We start from the raw sequence: 20,027 nt of genomic DNA, 5'->3' as shown, positions 1-20,027 counted from the left end.
CTAGGATGGGCTCTTACCTGGGCAGTGGGAACCACATGGGTCAGGGGCAGCCACTGGTGTCACTACCTTAATGGAGCCATGGAACAGTAACTGCCCAGCCACAGGGGTGTGGGGGTGAGAGAAGGCACTCCCCGCCGTCCCCAGGTGTGTGTGGGGCCTCCCCGCCGTCCCCAGGTGTGTGTGGGGCCTCCCCGCCGTCCCCAGCTGTGTGTGGGGCCTCCCCGCCGTCCCCAGGTGTGTGTGGGGCCTCCCCGCCGTCCCCAGCTGTGTGTGGGGCCTCCCCGCCGTCCCCAGGTGTGTGTGGGGCCTCCCCGCTGCCCCAGCCTGCGTGGCTACCACAGTAGTCACCTCGTCTGCCACTCCGCCTCCTCCTTGGCCCGCTCCCTCCGTGCTTCTCTCTGCTTCTCCTCCAGCCGCTCCTTCTCCTGGCTGGCCAGATCTAGGATCCAAGCAAACAGTTTAGGTCAGACAGAGACCTTAGAACCGCACCCCGCCACCCCCTATGCACCTAGATCTCTAGTTGGTGTGTCTCACTGTGGCTGGAATGCCACAGACAACAGGTTCTGTGATCGGGAGACCAAACACAATCACAACTGCCGAGGCCACAGCGGCCGGCACGCCAGCGGGGCCCTTCCCAAGCAGAGCTGAGTAGAGCATGGGGGCTGCATGTGCTACGTGTTCTATGACAGCACTACTCAAAGTCTGCGGGTGCAGGAGTCTGAAGGACAGGCAGGGCCCAGGCACCACCCGATGCCCTGGTGTGCGAGCAGGCGCTCAGGACGAGGAGCCAGCCCCACCACGGGCTGCGCAAATCAGAGCCCATCTCTCAAAGACGAGCTCCCTTTAGACTTAACCTTCCCGGGTAACTGCCATGTGGCTTCTGTGAAGGACTGGGCACACATTCTGAATACAAAGCATGAGAAGTTACATCCATTCCCAGGTCACACTCCTCGTGAGCTGGGTTTCTCTCTGAAAACATCACTAATTCAAGCCGGGCGCGGTGGCTCATGCCTGCATCCCAGCACTTAGGAGGGCTGAAGCAGGCAGATCGCTTGAACCCAAGAGTTGGCAACCAGCCTGGGCAACATGGCAAAACCCCATCTCTATAAAAAATACAAAAATTAGGCCAGGCACAGTGTCATCCCAGCACTTTAGGAGGCCAAGGCGGGTGGATCACCTGAGGTCAGGAGTTCGAGACCAGGCTGGCCAACATGGTGAAACCCTGTCTCTACTAAAAATACAAAAATTGGCCAGGTGTGGTGGCGGGCACCTGTAATCCCAGCTACTCGGGAGGCTGAGGCAGGAGAATCTCTTGAACCTGTGAGGCAGAGGTTGCAGTGAGCCGAGATTGTGCCACTGCACTCCAGCCTGGGCAACAAGTGTGAAACTCTGTCTCAAAAAAAACAAACAAACAAACAAAAAAAACCTGGCCAGGCACAGTGGCTCATGCCTGTAATCCCAGCACTCTGGGAGGCTGAGGCAGGCGGATCACAAGGTCAGGAGATCGAGACCGTCCTGGCTAACATAGTGAAACCCCGTCTCTACTAAAATATACAAAAAAATTAACCGGGCGTGGTGGCAGGGGAACCTGTAGTCCCAGCTACTCAGGAGGCTGAGGCAGGAGAATGGCCTGAACCCAGAAGGCGGAGCTTGCAGTGAACCGAGATCGCGCCACTGCCCTCCAGCCTGGGAACAGCGTGAGACTCCGTCTCAAAAAAAAAAAAAAAAAAAAAAAACCCACAAAAATTAGCCAGGTGTAGTGGCAGGCACTTGTAGTCCCAGCTACTCGGGAGGCTGAGGCAGGAGGATGGCTTGAACCTGGGAGGTTGAGGCTGCAGTGAGCCAAGATCACACCACTATAGTCCAGCCTGGGCTACAGAGTGAGATCCCGACTCTAAACATAAATAAATAAAACATTACTAACTCAAAACCCAGGACACTTTGGATTTGCCTCCTCAGCCAGGAGTTTCACTGCGGATTCCATCTAGATGAGTGAGTGAGAAAGTTGTTCATCTGCCATGTTACAGATGAACGCTGCATGCACAGAGCCCACCGGGAGAGCGCGAGGCTGCAGGACACACCACACACGTGCCAGTGACTGCACTGATGGCTACACGGATCCTCACAGTGGAACACGTGCAGTTTTCTAAATGTAATCTTAACTTTTGTTTAATTTAATAATAACAAATTATGAACTTGTACTTTGTTTTTTGTTGTTGTTGTTTGTGAGGCAAGGTCTCACTCTGTCGCCCTGGCTGGAGTGCAGTGGTATAATCTTGGCTCACTGCAACCTCCACCTCCTGGGTTCAAGCGATTCTCATGCCTCAGCCTCCCTAGAAGCTGGGATTACAGTTGGGCGCCACCATGCCCGCCTAATTTCTTGTATTTTTAGTAGAGACGGAGTTTTGCCTTGTTGGCCAGGCTGGTTTCGAACTCCTGACCTCGGGTGATCCACCTGTCTCGGTCTCCCAAAGTGCTGGGATTATAGGCGTGAGCCACCGCGCTCGGCCTAGGATTTGTACTTTGTATGTATTTTTTCATTTCATTTTCTAGTAATGTAATTTTAATTTATTTACAAAAGGTTTGGTCTGAGGCAGGCGAGAGATCTTTAAAGCCCTTCACCACAGACGGTCTGAGAAGCCTAGTTAGAAGGCCTGCAGCCTGCTTGTTTGTTTAGGGAGAGGGACGGGGCTCCCCTTGTAGGCGAGAGCCTGGCTTCTGCCAGCGAGTGCTTTGTGCTCTCCCACCCTAGCCAGGGCATCCTTGGCCCCAAGCTTCCTCCTCTGACTGCGTGGACACACCCATGTTGCCATTCTCCATGCCGCGGATGTCAGGGCGCAGGCGGCAGTCCGTGGGTGGCAGGGTCTTCTCCATGCCTGTCTCCAGCTCGTTGAGGCTCACAGTGAAACTGGTGAAATTATACATCTGTGGAGCAAGGCACAGAGACGCGACCTCAGCAGGGCCTCTGAACCATGGACTATGCTCCAAGACCCCCAGTGGGCCCCTGAAATCCCGCAGGTGCTACCTGACTGCCACCATGGGAACCTACTTCCGCTCACGTCTTCCACCCGCAAATTCAATGCCTCTGCCGTCTTCACTAAGCACGTATCATGCACTGCGGCTGTAACGTTTGCATTTTGAGGTATACCAGCAAAACTCACACACATTTCTTTTTTTGTCTTTACAATCTCATCAACAGATTTGTCACCGGCTTGCTGGCAACACTCCAGCCACGCCACCTGTCTCCCACTGCTAAACCCTCAGCTCCTACCTGCTCCTTTCCTGCCCTCAGCCACACCTGCCCACAGGTTCCTCCCCTTTACCCCTGAAGCTGCCAAAGCCTCAGCCCTGGAGCAAGTGAATTTGTCACATTAACAACTGGAATGCTTAGGATATGACAGTCCCCCCGTGCCCAGGATGCCCAGAGCCTTGCTCTGCCTGACCTCTGGCTCGCAGCTGTCTGCTCGGCGTCTTGTGGACAGCACACCCAAGCAGGCCTGCGGCAGCACCCTGCACCCACAGCCTCCCAGCCTCTGCACCCACAGCCTCCGGCCTCTGCAGCCCTCAGGGCCCTGGCTCCACTCAGGTCCTCCCGCCACAGCCAGGCCCTCCAGCCACCACCCATGTCCTCCTTCTTCTGTTGCTGCCCTCACAGCATCTCAGCAAGCAGCCAGAAAGGCCACAGGAAACATCAACAGCACCCGTCACCCCCTGCTCAAATGACTCCTGGTGCCCCATGTCACTCACAGCAAATACTGAAGCCATCTGGAGACCCCTGCACCCCCTCCACCCTCATCCCCATGGCCCCCTGGGCCCTCACACACTAGTCTACTCCAGGGGTCTCTGCCCTGACTGTCCCCTCTGCCCAAACGCAATCCCTAGACACCCCCACCCCTACCCCATGACTGAAGCCACAGCACTCAGATGCCCTCCCTGGCACCCAAGGCACCACCTGGCTCTCAGGTGTGAGTCAACCACCTGCCCCGCCTCCCTCCTGGGACCTCGTCTGCCTGGTTCTAGTGCCCAGGCCCACAGGGCCTGGCAGGCAGGAGGACTCAACACATACGCTGAGCCAAAGGCTGGAAGCATGAGTTATCTTTAAAGAGACTTCCCTGAAAAAAAACATAGGCAATTTTCCTAATAATAAATTTAAAATACCAATAGTATCATTGGCAGGCCACAGTGTCTCATGCCTGTGGTCCCAGCAACTCAGGAGGCCAAGGCAGGAAGATAATGCTTGAGGCCAGGAGTTTGAGACCAGCCTGGGCAACATAGCAAGACCTCCTCTCTACAAAAAATAGAAAATGAGTCTGGCATGGTGGCACACGCCTGTGGTCCTCGCTACTCGGGAGGCTGAGGTAGGAGGATCACTTGAGCCCAGAAATTGGAGCCTGCAGTGAGCCAAGATCACACCACTGCACTGCAGCCTGGGTGACAGAGCGAGACTCTGCCTCTATTAAAAAAGAAAATAGCATTGTTAAACCAGTTCGTACTCTACTCAAATGATAACAGCGACTGTTGAGATAACGTGCTTAAAGTGAAGGTTTTGCTTCCTTTTCTGTATTTTACGCATGTTCTGCTGTGTTTATGGGACATACAAAATTGTATAAGTTGCATAAATTTTATGTGCAAATAAGAATTTATAAAAAATACTAAGATATTACGTGTGATATTTATCATATAACCATATATCACATATTTTGTCATAAAACATGTAGTTTATCATATATTTAATAAAAATTATAAGTGCAATTTTGAAAAATAAATAGCACAAGGCATTTCAGCATCTAAATTGACAAGTGAGAAAGCAATCTCCCCAAACAGGCTTGGAAGCCTCTTTTGATAAGACGCACTCGGTGCAGGCCTTGGCTGGCAATGGCCGCGTCTGTCTGATGTTCCCAGGGGAAGCACAAGCATGTGTGCCCGGCGGGCAGCTCCAACACGCAGCGGGCAGCTCTGACACGCAGCCGAGCATGCGTCCACACCTCAACCTGCATGTCCTATGGAGCAGCGGTGCCCAGCCCCAACAGGAGGCCCCGAGGCAGGCAAGCACAGGGCCGGGACGCAGCTCCAGGGACAACAGAAGCCACTCCGACAATGGCGGAGGCCCCTCTGTCTGCTCTGGGACAACAGGCTGAGGCAAGGCGGCAGGCAAGGGCCCAAGAACAGGGAAGAGCCGTGGGGCTGGGCCCAGAGGCGGGTGTGACATGGGCAGGCAGAGACGTCAGGCCATGGAGGGACACAGACCTGGGCAGAGTTGGGGGGCCGGGTGTTGATCCTCCACAGCAGCTTGCTGCCGGGAATGACCTGCACAGTCTCCTGGGCCACAGGCACGTCGTCAGCCACGTCGCTGTCAGCCTTCCCGGAGTCTTCATCCTGAAACACAGAACCCTGCTGTGTGGCTGCCCGGGGCCAGGCCGCTCTTGGCCAGGAGGACAGCTATTCTCAGAGCGCCTTTCAGACCAGTCACCTGAGCAGAGCCAGGCAGCCTTCTCCTTTTTTTTTTTTTCAGACGGAGTCTCGCTCTGTGGCCCAGGCTGGAGTGCAGTGGTGCGATCTCGGGTCACCGCAACCTCTGCCTCCTGAGTTCAAGAGATTCTCCTGCCTCAGCCTCCCGAGTAGCTGGAATTACAGGCGCCCAATACCATGCCCGGCTAATTGTTTGTACTTTTAGTAGAGACGGGGTTTCACTATGTTAGCCAGGCTGGTCTTGAAATCCTGACCTCAGGCAATCCACCCACCTCGGCCTCCCAAAGTGCTGAGATTACAGGTGTAAGCCACCACACCCGGCCTTTTTTTTCTTAAACTAAGGAGAAAATCGAATTTCCTCTCCAGTCTATGACACTGTCTGTCCATCACTGTACGGAGAGGAGCTGGGCCCCAGTCCCTAAAGCAGCTCACACTCCCTTCGTGGGGCTGTGCTGTCTGTTCTAACGGACACCCAGAGCGGAGACGACAGAGGTCAGCGGCCAGGCGTGTTTCCCTTCGGGTGACGACAAGAGGTCAGTGGCCAGGCGTCTCCCTTCGCAGAGACGAAGGAAGTCAGTGGCCAGGCGTTTCCCTTCATGGAGATGAAGGAAGTCAGTGGCCAGGCGTGTTTCCCTTCGGGAGAAGCGGTGCACGCGAAACAGCGCTTCATGGAGTCTGAGTGCGACGACACAGCGGTGCCTTCCAAACAGCAGGTTCATTCACACACACGGCGCCTCTCCAGAAGGCAGGTTCTGGGACTGAGAGCTTTCTAGATAGCGCAGCTTTGCCCCCATCAAGAAGTGGCTCCTGTGTGGGGGTTTCAGGCTCTCTACACCCTGATGAAAAGACAAAACCTGCCACATTGCTTCTCAAAATAAATAGGTCCTAGAAAAGGGAATGATTCCAGAAGCAGCTGTTCAGGGAGACCACTGAAAACAAGCGAGTCAAAGCCCAGGGCTTCCTGCACTAGCTGTATTCACACTGGCTGTAGGCACCACGGCCCGAGGCTGGGACGAGGGAGAGCCGCAGCTCAAGGACAAGGATTCACAGAGAACTCCCGTTTCTAGGTCACCTCAAGGAGCAGGAAAGCATCAAAAGACATCGCTAAATGGATTTACCCTTCTAGGTCTGTCTAGTGTGTAAGCAGAATTTTCCTTTTTAAATAAAAGAGGGTGATTAGAAAAGGTGTCTAACAGCACAAATCAATACTACAACATAAAAAACACTTGGGATCCGGAGGAGGCTGAATGTTTCCGTTAAATAAATATTGAACATTTCAGGTTTGGTACATTCCAATTCATTATGTAGAAAATAGGACACCTCTTTTGAACTATCCCTTTTATTTTTAAGTTCAAGAACAACTAGTCTTAAGATAATGAGTATTCCAAAGCTCTAAGGGGAAAAGCCTTGCCAGTACTTTCTGGCTGTTGAATATATTATCTGGTACTCACAACTAAAAACAAAAAATTGAAATTCACTTGATTTTTAACAATATGTCTAGGCTAACTCAAAGAAAGCGAGAAGATTTATTAAGAAGGACCCAGAACTTGGAGCTTCCAGAAAAGAAACAGCCTTGCCTGAGGTTCCCTCAGATACTTCCAGCCATGGGGGCCAGCAATTATGTATGACTCGTGGGCACTGGTGCCCACGGTTTATAGCAGCAGCCTCCGTGCAACCAAAATACAGATAAGCCGACTGGGTGTTGTGGTTCATGCCTATTAGTAATCCCAGCACTTTGGGAGGCCGAGGTGGGAGGACTGCTTAAGCCCAGGAGTTCAAGACCAGCCTGGGCAACATAGCAAGACCCCATCTCTACAAAAAAATAAAAATTAGTCAGGCATGGTGGTACATGCCTATAGTCCTAGCCACTTGGGAGGCTAAGGAGGGAGGATTGCTTGAGCCTGGTAGCTGGAGGTTGCAGTGAGTTACGACTGCACCACTGCACTCCAGCCTGGGCAACAGAGGGAGACCCTGCCTGGAGGGGAAAAAAAAAAAATGGAAAGAAATACAGATAAACCCCCTCACTGATACTGGAACCCACAATACATGGTTCATCTGGCCAGACAAATTCTGCACATTCATCTCTCCTGGTGGGGCCCAAAGGTTCCCTGGGACCCCAACAGGTGAGCTAAAGGCAGCAGTGGCCTGGCAGCCCTCAGCACCCAGGGCTCAGCTCTGCCTGGGGACGCCCCAGCCCTTACCAGCTTGGCCTTTCTCAGGTGGTCACCTCTCCTCTCCTGCTTCTTGAAGGATTCATACGAAACAGGATCTATGCCCCACAAACATTCCGTCCATTTGCCATAGATCATAAAGAGCTTCTTTTTGCTGTAATTAAATGGGATTTTTAAAGACAAGTTTTAGTCATTACAAACCATTTGTCTAAACATGTAGCACCTTAATTTTGACCCTGGAATAAATTCCCTTCAGGTATGTTTTCTTATGCATTTTGGGACATCTCTGGACATAAATGCGAAGGTGAAAATTTGCATTCTGGGACCATTCCTAGCCCTGATACACACCATGGAAAGGAAAATGAAGGGCCGGAAACCTAAAGGACGGACAGCCCACCGGGCTGCAGGAGATGGGAAGGGACAGAAACCCAAAAGACAGATGGCCCATGGGACTGCAGGAGACGGGAAGGGATGGAAACCCAAAGGATGGTCGGCCCAGGGGGCTGCAGGAGACGGGAAGGGGCAAAAAAGAGTGAGCGTTTTAAAATGTAAAGCTGCATGCGCCGACTGATCATTTTCAACACACTGAATGTGTTGTGTGTGTGTCCTTCAGCCCTTTTCTATCAATCAGTGCAGTCAATGCTGCTTGCTTGATCTTTGGTTCCCCGCCTGCCTTTTTTCATCAATAACAACCCAGAGACCTTTGCAGAGTGGCCACCAGAGCTCTCGATTCTAAAAGGGATGAAGCCAAATAGTGCCAGACTCCATTTTCTTTCTCCTTTCGCCTCTTGCTGGGAAGAGTCAACCGTGACCACAGACTCCCAGGAAGTGCAACTCTGACAGGCTCGGGACCCAGGAGGGGACGGTGTCTCTGCAGTGCCTGCAGAGCCAGCAGACAGAGGTGGGGAACTGGGCCAGGCCTCACCTAGTAGACAGCCTGGGGACAACTCTGTCTCCAAGGACAGAGCACCCTTAAATTTAGGATGGAAAACCAGACAACCAAAACACACTTTACATGCACTCACTGAAGGTCAGCGAGTCTGGCCTCGGGGTCCCCGCCCGGTTCTGGAAAAACATGTTTTACATGCACTCACTGAGGGTCAGCGAGTGTTGGCCTCGGCGCCCCCGCCTATTTCTGGAAACAGACAGCCAGCTGCTCCCTGGGCTGAGTTCCAAGGAGGAGAGGTGTCAAGGCACTGATGACTGCTACCCCGTTGTAAGACTGCTGTCCCTTCTAGGTCCACATGTTGATCCTCACATGTTTTATGGGAGAAATGGTCAGTCATAAGCCTGGCCATTTTATTTTATAGGCTGTTCAAACGGGTGCATTTCTGGTCTACCATAGACGGTGGACAGAGCAGAAACACCAACTGTCTTATTTTTTTGAGACAGCCTCTTGCTTGGCTGCCCCGGCTGGAGTGCACTGGCATGATCTTGGCTCACTGCAACCTCCATCTCCCAGGCTCAAGAGATTCTTGTGCCTCAGCCTCCTGAGTAGCTGGGATTACAGATGTGCGCCATCACACCTGGCTAATTTTCGTATTTTTAGTAGAGACGGGGTTTTACCATGTTGGCCAGGCTGGTCTTGAACTCCTGACCTCAGGTGATCTGCCTACCTCAGAAGTGATGGGATTACAGGCATGAGCCACTGCACCTGGCCCTGACTGTTTTAAATTGGGGACTAGTTTCTAATGGGAAATGTCTACATTTTTGGAACTAGAAGGAACTTCATGACATTCTATGGCTCAAAATCCTTACGAAAAAAACAAATGTGAGACCCAGATTACAAAGTAATTAACCCAAATGGGGAGAAAAAAACTGAAAAATTTGTTAAAACAGTACTGACCATTTCTCTGCTCACAAAAACTTGTGAAAGTCCCTGATTTAAAGACTGGAGTGAACTGGTCACGTGACACTGACGCCCCTCAAGCTAACACATTTGAGTCTCGCCTGACAACGTGCATGGGGTGCTGGTAGAAGGAAAACGCAAGGCCACACTTCCCACCCACCTCAGCTCTGCTGCGAAACAGTCTCCTCTCATCTCCCAGTGGAAATAGCTGACTTCTCAAGACAATTTTATCAAAAGAAGATGGCCCCAGTAACAAGCCACCTAGAAACTACATTCAAAAATACCCTTTATTTCATCTTATGCTCAATAACAAAATGTCTTTCCAAAACAAAAAAGAGTCATACTTCTGGACCATGAACAGAAGGCACTGGTGTACCCGCGTCTCGTGCACGTCGGCACACGCAGGCTCAGGAGCACCTGAGCCCTCTAACGTGGACACACAGGCTGTAGTGGTGCCCCATGAACACCTGGCAAGGACCTACTTTTTGTCTTGAATGTGTCCTTCCACCTTGTGAAGTTCTTTTCCAAATAATCCACACGGTTTAAAGTGAAGCACACACTTATGTCCGGTTCTGTGAGAAAAACAAACACAGGTTTCTGCTGCAAGACAGCAAACAGCCGGAAAGGGTAACTCTGTAACAGGAGAAGCGCGGTGGAGGCCCCTGGGGCAGGCGGGGGGTGACTGCAAATGGGTGTGGTGGGCCTTTGGGGCGATGGAAGTGTTTGAAACGGGCTGTGGGGACGGCTCCATGATTCGGTCAATTTACTAAAAATCACTTAAGTGTCCACTCAGAATGGGCGAATCTTATGATGCATCGATTATACCTCACTAAAGTGGTGAAAAGGCGAAGCCCACCAGTCATGAGCTTCCAGGAATAGGGCATTCAAGCCTAGACAGTGGCCAACGGCCGTGGACGGCCACTGCGCTGCACCTGGCAATGACACAGCTCTTCAGCATAGCTCAAAGCCTTAAAGTAACGACCGTGACGAAAAACGAGGTCTTGAACGAGGAGCATCCATGGCCAACACCGGTCAGAGTCAAGTCTAGGCAGCTGCTATGCCTGGGCTGGCGGGGACACGGCAGCAGCTCGTGAGGCTGAGCTAAAACCCACCAGGAGCACGGATGCTCACACTCCCCGGCTCGCCCATCCCCACCCGGAGCCTCGCGCTCTCACCCAACGGTGGGGTGCTGTCACCTGTGGTTTAAAATCTCCACTGTCCCATACTGCTCTATCCACAGCTTCCCGATGATGACGTTGTGGACGCAGCAGGTGGGGTTGGTCCAGGTGTAGGCTTCATTATGTCTGTGAAGACACCAGAAAACAAGCAGTGAGAGTCCAGAAAAGCCAAGACACGACGTGACCCAAGATGCAACGACCAGGCGGGGCTGGGTCACAACAACCGGCACCCGCGGGAGACCAGCACGCTGCTTTGAAGCCCCTGCGACGGAGGCTGTGTATTTAGCATGCGTTTGAAATGTACTTCTTCTTTCCTTTGTAGCATCTACAAAGCTTTCTACTTAAATGTCAAGACAAGTTAATAAGCAATCAAAGAAGACTGAACAAAGACAAATGGCTTCCCTGTGAAGTCGTCAAAAGAAAAGCCACCTCACCAAACACACACGGCAGTAATGCAGGGTCCTGGGCATACGGCCCTGGCTTTCTGGGGAGCTGGCACATGGCTGTGGAGGGGTGCAGGGTTTTCAACCGCACTCCACATACTTGTTTCCTTTATTCCTCATCCTCCCAAATGGCCCTGCCCAAGAAGAAAACACCCCACCAATGTGAGGCAGCAGATCAGCAGCCCTATGTTCTAAGGGGCTACGTGGGGGAGCCACAGTGAAGGCAGAAATCTGCTCAGAGCAGGATATTCTGCGACACGTCTGGAACTCTCTCAATTTCCTGGGGGTGGAACCCAAACTGGTTCATCAGCAAGGTTATCAGCAAGGTTATCAGCAAGGTGTGCAACTTCTCATTTCTGCACACCTCTTCTTAAGCAAGGCCACTGCACAACAGGCACTCGGCCGTACCAGCCCCAGGACACACTCTCAGGGGCTTCTCCAGGTCCTTATGGAACCTTCTAGCCACCATCCAGGCAGGGCCAATGTGAAGCAAAATCCACATCAAATGCTTCATCAGGCAAGGTGTCGTTTATTACTTATTTCTGTATGTATTTGTTAGGACCTGCTGCCTACAACAAGACTGCAGGCAGTGGCTTGGCAAGACTCACGTCTCGGAACTGGTGGCCCAGGAGGACGCCAGCATCCGGTCTGTGTCTGCCGGGTCTTAGCGGCCGGCATTTGTTGGAGACTTGTGTTTTGCTCTGAGGTGTCTTTGGTTGACACCTCAGATTGGGGAGCATTTAGGCTGAGAGTGAGGAGGGGTGGCAAGCAGCCTCTCAGAGGGTCCCCTCCCACGCTGTTTCAAATTCCAACCCTAAGTCACCCCTACCACATGAGCACAGGGTGGGGGAGTGTGCAAAGGGCCACTTCCCTGGCTTCCTTCTCAGCTCTCTCCCCCTGTGGGAGGCAGTGCCCTGCAGCAAGCAGCCCAGAAGGGGAGCCAGGACACAGGCGCCATGGGCAACCCAACCCTCATCGCCACCGCAACCTCACGGTCCCCGGCCCTCAGACACCTGCCAGCCTGGTGTGGAAGCTGCTAAGTTTGGGACAGTTATGCAGCAAAAGACAAGAAATACAATGAATGATGCCGGAAAGGGGAGCAAATTCCAACTGCAGACGTGAGGACGCACCCCAGCAACACGGGACCCTGGTCATACAATGAATGATGCCTGAAAGGGGGGCGAATTCCAACTGCAGACGTGAGGACGCACCCCAGCAACATGGGACCCTGGTCATACAATGAATGATGTGACCGAAAGGGGGGCGAATTCCAACTGCAGACGTGAGGACGCACCCCAGCAACACGGGACCCTGGTCAGGAAGCTCATCTGAAGACGTTTCTGCTGTGGGGAGGTCACCACCTCAGGAGAAAAATGACAGGGTTTCCTCCTGAAGGAAGCTTTCCCTCCACATCACCAGCACCCATTTCAGTTTCTGCAGGAAGCGGATCTCAGCAGGACGCACCGACACTCACTTGAGCAGCTCCAGGGTGATGGTGCCTCGGGGCTCCGCCTCCACGCTTTTGCCCCAGAACTTGAGCTTGGGGTAGATGGAGCCGTGGAACAGGAAGTCATGGTTGAGACCTTCCGAGTGGAACGCACTGATGGGGGGGTGGTGACTGACCTGTTCCGATATAAATCTGAATCCTAAATCTTCCCTAGGTCAAAGAATAAAAAAGAGAAAGAGACACATTAATGGCAGCAAAATAAAAGAAAGGGCAGCTCAGACATCATGTGGAGCCCCTCACAGGATGCTGGGAAGCAGGGGCCCTCCATGCCACAACATGTGGCGGAAACACCCAACACCACCTCTCCGACATCACACTTGGCCTAACGTTGGCAACACACACACAAACATGACATCGCACTCGGCCTAATGTTGGCAACAGACACACACACAAACACGACACCGCACTTGGCCTAACGCTGGCAACAGACACACACACACAAACATGACATCGCACTCGGCCTAACGTTGGCAACAGACACACATACGAACATGACATCGCGCTTGGCCTAATGTTGGCAACAGACACACACACACAAACACGACATCGCACTTGGCCTAATGCTGGCAACAGACACACACACACATGGCTTCCAGAGCACATCTGACCCACCCAGAGAGCGCAATGGTGCAGGAGAGGCCTCCACCCTGATGCCCCGCTTGCTCTCCACCTGAGCCACAGCAGTGTCTGGCTAGAGGTACCCAGAGACGCAGGTGGAGAAGCAACCCTTACACACCTCTGACTCCAAACCCTCAACCCCGAGGGACTCCCATTGCCCAGGAACTCAGGACCCTAAACCCTTTCTGAAGGGGGTGCCCCTTCCTTGTCTTTCTACAAGGCCCCTGAAATTTCCGAGATGGAATGGCTTATACCCCAAAATACTCCTGTCCAGGAACAGGATTTTTAGTGTACTCTCTTTTTCAATCAAAATGTCAGCTTTTAATTGTTCCGGAACTGTGAATACACCTACAGTTATAGTCATTAAAAATTAGAAAAGCTAAACCACATAATTACCAACTTAACTGGAATCAGAATTTCCAATCATTACAGAAGAAGGAAAGTTGAAAAATTAGATTTTAAAAGGTTGACTACCAAGGTATGTAATTTACAAAATGAATACTTGTCTGAGAAAAGAATGTGTATTTTTAGCTATAACAAGGGATCTGTAGGGATCCAGGGTATCAGGAAAGGACTTGGTCCACGTCCATGGCCCCTAACCTGACAGACTGCCAGGGTCTCACAGACACACAGCACATGGCAGACACTGGCAAGGACAATCTGGAAGTGAACTCATGACAGACGACGTGTCTCGGCGTTGCGAAGGTGCATAGCTTGCTTCCGGCTGTGCAGCAGGAGCTCCGGCCCTGGGTGCAGCCCCTGGGGAAGGGTGCTGGCGGCACGCCCCGCTCTACCCAGCCCAGGCGGCTTGCATTCCTCTCACCCACAAGGCTTCTTCTCTATCATCTAGAACTTCTTTCCTCTTCTGATTTATCTTTTTCTTTTTCTTTTTTTGAGATGGAATCTCAAAATCTCTGTCGCCCAGGCTGGAGTGCAGTGGCGTGATCTCGGCTCACTGCAACCTCCGCCTCCAGGTTCAAGTGATTCTCCAGCCTCAGCCTCCCGAGTAGCTGGGATTACAGGCACCCGCCACCACGCCCGGCTAATTTTTTGTATTTTTTAGTAGAAACGAGGTTTCACCATGTCGGCCAGGCTAGTCTCGAACTCCTGACCTCAGGCAATCTGCCTACCTCAACCTCTCAAAGTGCTGGGATTACAGGCGTGAGCCACCACGCCCGGCCTGATTTATCTTTTTCAAGACATTTTAATAGCTTTTTAAGAGCCAATCCCGTCAATGCCTCTGACAGTGGCACAGCACCCTGACCAGAGGACGAGAAGGCTGGCAGGCAGCAACAGGAATACTGCTCAAGAGAAATATCTAGAAAAGGAAGCACACTCTACATGAATTCAGAACAGAAGACTCCCTCACAAGTGATTCTCGTGGCCAGTCTTTCCCTTGTCCAGGCCTCAGCCTCCCCTTTCCCAGAAGCAGAAGCAGGGCTGCTCCCTGCAGCTTGTGCCAAGACCCACAGTTGCCTGCTGGACCCTGCTGTCACCACGCCACACTCTGTCCAAACTAGTCCTACTTGCTCAAAGGCAATGACATCTTGAGAACAGGTGCTCGGCTGCCCAGTGCCAGCCAACTTCTAAATCAGACAAAAAACACAAAGTTGGCATTCACGCACGGGCAGCATGTGGGTAAGGACCAGCAGCTGACCCAGCCAGGATGAGCCAGGAACAGATTAGAATTTGAAGCTGTGACATTTATGTTGCTTCTCCAAACTGCATAGTGATTTATATACAGAAGTGCAGGAAAGCTTGTACTACTAACAACGGATCCTCCCAAAATGGTCTGACAGGCAGTGCTGACACACCTTCTAGGACAAACGTGGGCACGCACTTTTAAACTCTTTACACACCGGAAAAGAGTCCATCTGAAGCAAACCAAATCCCACAACCATTTGCTCACTATTGATAAAAATCTCAATCATGGCCAGGCGTGGTGGCTCACGCCTGTAATCCCAGCACTTTGGGAGGCCAAGGTGGGCAGATCACCTGAGGTTGGGAGTTCGACACCAGCCTGGCCAACAAGGTGAAACCCTGTCTCTACTGAAAACATGAAAATTAGCCGGGCCTGGTGGCGTGCACCTGTAATCCCAACTACTCAGGAAGCTGAGGCGGAGAATCAGGAGAATTGCTTGAACCAGCAGGCGGAGGTTGCAGCGAGCCGAGATCATGCCACTGCCCTCCAGCCTGGGCAACCAATGGAGATTCCGTCTCAAAAAAAAAAAAAAATTCTCAATCATTAATAACACATAAAATACAATAAAGGGCCCCAAAACAGCGGCCTGAAGTTTCAAAGGAACTGCACTTCTTGGAACCCAAGATGCCATTCATTGCACTGCACACCATTATTTTATGAAAGAAAGAAAAAAATGCTGCAAATGAAACTATGACTTGGACTGGGCACAGAGGCTCACACCTGTAATCCTAGCACTTTGGGAGGCTGAGGGAGGCAGATCACTTGAGCTCAGGAGTTCAAGAGCAGCCTGGGCAACACAGCAAAACCCTGTCTCTACTGAAAATACAAAAATTAGCTGGGCATGGTGGCACACGCCTGTAGTTCCAGCTACTTGGGAGGCTGAGGTGGGAAGATAACTTGAGCCCAGGAGGTCGAGGCTACAGTGAGCCGTGATCATATCCAGGAGGTTAAGGCAGGAGGTCGAGGCTACAGTGAGCCGTGATCATGTCACTGAACTTCAGCCTGGGCGACAGAGTGAGACCTCGTCTCAAAAAAAAAAAAAAAAGGAACAAGAAACTGACATGTAGAAGTGCTGCCACGTGAACAAGGTGTCTTAGAATCGATGAAACACTCTAATTTAGAAAAAGTTTTTAATATCACAGGAAAATTATGACATGTTAAAAAGGGATACAAATTAACATTATCATATTTTGAAACACACACAAAAGAAAGTCTAACAAAATGCTGACAGTTCTCCTTATTTTTTTTAAAGAGACATGGTCTGGCTCTGTAGTCCAGGTTAGAGTGCAGTGGCACGATCACTGTAACTGAACTCCTGGGCTCAAGTGATGCTCCTGCCTGGGCCTCCTGAGTTGCAGGTATTCCAGGCGTGAGCCCAGCCAGCTATTGTCTTTTATGGGATTATGCCTGATTCATCTTTTCTACCTTTCTCAATGTTACACATTTTCTATAAGGAGCACTCTCTCGTAATTAAAAAAACAGACTTCATAATAAAATAACCCAACAGAATCTCAACTAACCCAGAATCCAAATAAGAGGCTAATTGTTTTGGCTCAACTCCCTTTTTCACAGAAAAATAATAAAACAAGATGATAAAGGAGCCCGCCTTCCCTCCCGTCTGCACTCTGTTCCTGGGCAGGGAGGCGTGCAGCCCAGCAGCCTGTGGCAAACAGCTTGCATTCTGCACAGCAGACTTGTCTAGATAACCACCCACGCCCCTCCAGCTCCTTCTCCCCAGGCAGGCGGAGCGAGCCCTGTGTGCTGGGCTCCACTGACAGTCAGAAGAGTGAAGGGCGTCCCACCAGCAAGCTCCTTCTCCCCAGACAGAGTGAGCTCTGTGTGCTGGGCTACCTCAACAGTCGGAAGACTGAAGGGTGCAGCGAGAGTGCCCTGCCCCTCCCTCCTTCAGAACCACAGCTTAGCCCTGTCACACAGACAGCGGCTGAACTATGCTCTGCTGACTCTCCCTACACATCTGCCCATGGGCACCTGCATGCATCTACAAGAGAATGACGGGGTCCACGGGCAGTGGAATAAAAATCATTTTAGACATCACCAAACGGCCCTGAAGGAAGCCACCCACATCCCTCTCATCCACAGCTCCCCGGAGCCCCAGCCAGGCTGCTCGATGGCTGAGGAATTACCACACTGCCACATACATGCCGTGGTCTGGCCTGCTTTTGACTTCATTTGTTGGTTTGGGTGGGCACTGTCACCTGGGCAGAATCCCACAGCAGTCCCCGGGGCAACCAGGTGGGTGAAGAGAACCCCAACCAGTCCTTCCAGAGGCCCAGCCACAAACAACGGATCTGGGGCCCGGCTGGACCTCTGGGGTCAGAGTTCTAGGACTTGGAGTCAGTCTCACGTCTGTGAGGTGAGGGCCACCAGAGACAGGAGGGAAGCTGGGGAGACTCCAGGAAGGGATGGCATCGCTGCCTAGAAGAAAGTTCCATAGGAAGAAGTTTCAGGGATGTCTGGAGATGAGGCGTGGTCTGGTTAACTCTCCCTTGGCCAGAGCCGTCTGACCCTTCCTAAAACTCTGGGGAGGCTGTGGTGGCAAACGTGGCCTTGGGAGTGAAGCTCCTCTTTGCAATCATTCCTGTGTTTGGATTTACCTGCTTTTTCAATAGCGTTCACTAAATGCTTTAGTAAAACAGGCTAGTTTTGCTCATTAGTACCTATTTCCATTTTCGGTGAAGCTCACAACAATCCTACACATTTCACAGACGTCGCACACACACACGGAAGCGTCTACAGTGCGCGCTATCTCCACGCTGGAGTCGAACACACTAAAATATCTCATTGCCAGCGCTTTACACTCACTCAGACGCCGTGGCACGCTAGCACAACACCCCGTGTGTGTGAAACATCTCGCCTACAGCATCCAAACGCTTTCGTGAGCTCTTAATTCAAACAGTTTATTCTCAGAGCAGAGGAATCAATGCTAGTGAAAGAATCAAACTTATCTGTCATCCAAGGAATTCCATTTACAAGATATTTATGATGGGCCTTTCCCCCCTTACCTGATTAATTCATACGTTTCTCCCAAGAGTGGATTAAATGGTTTGCCGGTCCTCTCCCACTGGGAAGCCACAGCCGAAACAGCAAAAGCAGCCACAGACTGTAAATAATCCACGGGGCGGACAGGAACAGCTTCAGTTAGGAAACGCGCTGGAGAAGATGGCCTCTTGTGGAGGGCGGTGGGCACCTGGTTTCTGTCACTATTTGTTCCGTGTGAGTTTTCAGTTTTCCCCAAGCAATGTGTCTGAGATTATGGGACTTCCAGGGAACGCCCTTCATAACCCGCCACTCCCCCGACAGCACAGAAAGAAGGAATTGGGTGCTGCCTTCCACCCCCGGAGCCGGGCCCTTCTGGCAGATGCTGCAGCAATGTCAGCCACTCTGTCTCATATGCACACACAAGGCCACACACTCAACACACGCACCCCAAGCACTCATTCACAGAGGCATGCACACACACGCGCACAGGGACACACGTTATGTGCACCCACAGTCACATACTTATATTCTGTTATTTTTTAGACACAGGGTCTCACTCTGTCACCCAGGCTGGAGTGCAGTGGCGTAATCGTGGCTCACTGTAGCCTCTAGCTCCTGGGCACAAGCGATCCTCTCTCATCAGCCTCCCAAGTAGCTGGCATTGCAGGCATGCACCACTGCACCTGGCTAAGTTTTAAAAAAATTTTTGTAGAGATGCGGTCTCACTGTGTTGCCTCAGCTGGTCTCAACCTCCAGGAGCAATTCATCCGCCTCAGCCTCCCGAAGTGTTGGGATTACAGGCATGAGCCACCGTGCATGCCCAGCCCACAGTCACACACATGCACACACATGGGGCGCGGTGGTGCAACAGGACCCAAGAGGAGCCCAAGGGCAGAGCCCACCGCCACTTTCAGCTCCAAGAGGCGGAGACTCCCGGCAGGAGGCGGCAGCAGGGAGCTCTTGGGGCCACTGAGAGCCCAATGGCATTTCCGGCAAGTTCTGTCATCACACACCTGTGGTGACAGGACAAATGCCACGACCGCCAGGCAGGATGGCACTGAACACTGGGGGGAGCTGTGCGAGTCCTCACAGATGCCTGGGGCCCCAAGACTGTGTGGCCAGACATGCAAGGGGCGTCACTTTCATGACAAACTCCTGCCTGGCACCCCTAAGGCCCACCTGCATCCTCTCCAGGGGCTGGGGCTGGCAGGAGGCCCTGTGGATGAGGTACACGTGCTCCATGTACTCCGTGATCCGCTGCAAGAAGCTCAGAGGCTCGTTGAAGGCGATTGGCATCGTGATCTTGGACAGCTCCTGGAAAGATGGGGAAGACTTGCTGGTTACTGCTGCCTTCCTGACACCGCTGGGCTGCCCGATGCCCCTGCTCTGAGCATCCCTTCATGGAGCCGCAGCCTCTGGGGTTGAACCGGATCTTCAAACCCCCCATGGGTGAGCCACTCCCTGCCCCATCGGCCCTGCCCTGTGAGCCTCGGCTGCCATCAGACCTGACACACAATCTGTGCTGAGCCTGCAGAGGTCTCTGGCATGACACCCCTGAATCCTCTCTGCCTCCCCAGCCCACCGCCCCATTCCAGACACAGAGACTGCCACAGGGGCTCCTGGGCCCACCTGCGCCCCCTCCCCTACTCCACATCTTCTCCACCCCACTTCCAGAGTAGTGGTCCCAGGCTGGGCACGGTGGCTCACACCTAAAATCCAAGCACCCTGGGAGGCCGAGGCGGGTGGATCCCTTGAGGTCAGGAGTTCAAGACCAGCCTGGCCAACACAGCGAAACCCTGTCTATACTAAAAATTCAAAAATTAGCTGTGCATGGTGGCGCACACCTGTAATCCCAGCTACTCGGGAGGCTGAGGCGGGAGAATCGCTTGAACCCAGGAGGTGAAGGTTGCGGTGAGCCGATATTGTGCTATTGCCCTCCAGCCTGGGAGACAGAGCCAGGCTCCGTCTCAAAAACAAAAAAACAGAGTAGTGGTCCCAGGCAGAGCCACCCGCGCCATTAAAAATAGTCCCTGGCTTCCCGTCCCTCCAGGATGCCTCGGACACACCTGAACCTGGCAAATGAGGCCTCC

General features: G+C 52.3%; 1 protein-coding gene across 8 annotated transcripts in view; it reads right to left on the bottom strand.

Annotated features, from left to right (window-relative positions):
- The window catches only part of OSBPL2 (oxysterol binding protein like 2), a 55,430-nt gene that overhangs the window by 4,132 nt on the left and 31,271 nt on the right, over window positions 1-20,027 (bottom strand). For 7 of the 8 annotated variants that reach the window (XM_001144767.6, XM_063802725.1, XM_009437551.5 and 4 more), the window contains 9 exons: window positions 19,117-19,251; window positions 17,961-18,058; window positions 12,585-12,767; window positions 10,686-10,793; window positions 9,972-10,061; window positions 7,671-7,794; window positions 5,248-5,376; window positions 2,802-2,925; window positions 349-439 (listed from right to left, as the gene is read on the bottom strand). In XM_001144767.6, coding sequence (XP_001144767.1) covers window positions 349-439; window positions 2,802-2,925; window positions 5,248-5,376; window positions 7,671-7,794; window positions 9,972-10,061; window positions 10,686-10,793; window positions 12,585-12,767; window positions 17,961-18,058; window positions 19,117-19,251 — 1,082 coding nt within the window. Of the gene's footprint in view, window positions 1-348; window positions 440-2,801; window positions 2,926-5,247; window positions 6,306-7,670; window positions 7,795-9,971; window positions 10,062-10,685; window positions 10,794-12,584; window positions 12,768-17,960; window positions 18,059-19,116; window positions 19,252-20,027 lie in introns of all 8 variants that reach the window. The other variant, XR_010154157.1, reaches the window with a different exon arrangement.

This window comes from Pan troglodytes, chromosome 21 (assembly GCF_028858775.2).
Source record: "Pan troglodytes isolate AG18354 chromosome 21, NHGRI_mPanTro3-v2.0_pri, whole genome shotgun sequence".
Taxonomy (NCBI): Eukaryota; Metazoa; Chordata; class Mammalia; order Primates; family Hominidae; genus Pan; species Pan troglodytes.
Note: the sequence above shows the minus strand (reverse complement) of the source record. Positions and strands in the feature narration are given on the sequence as shown.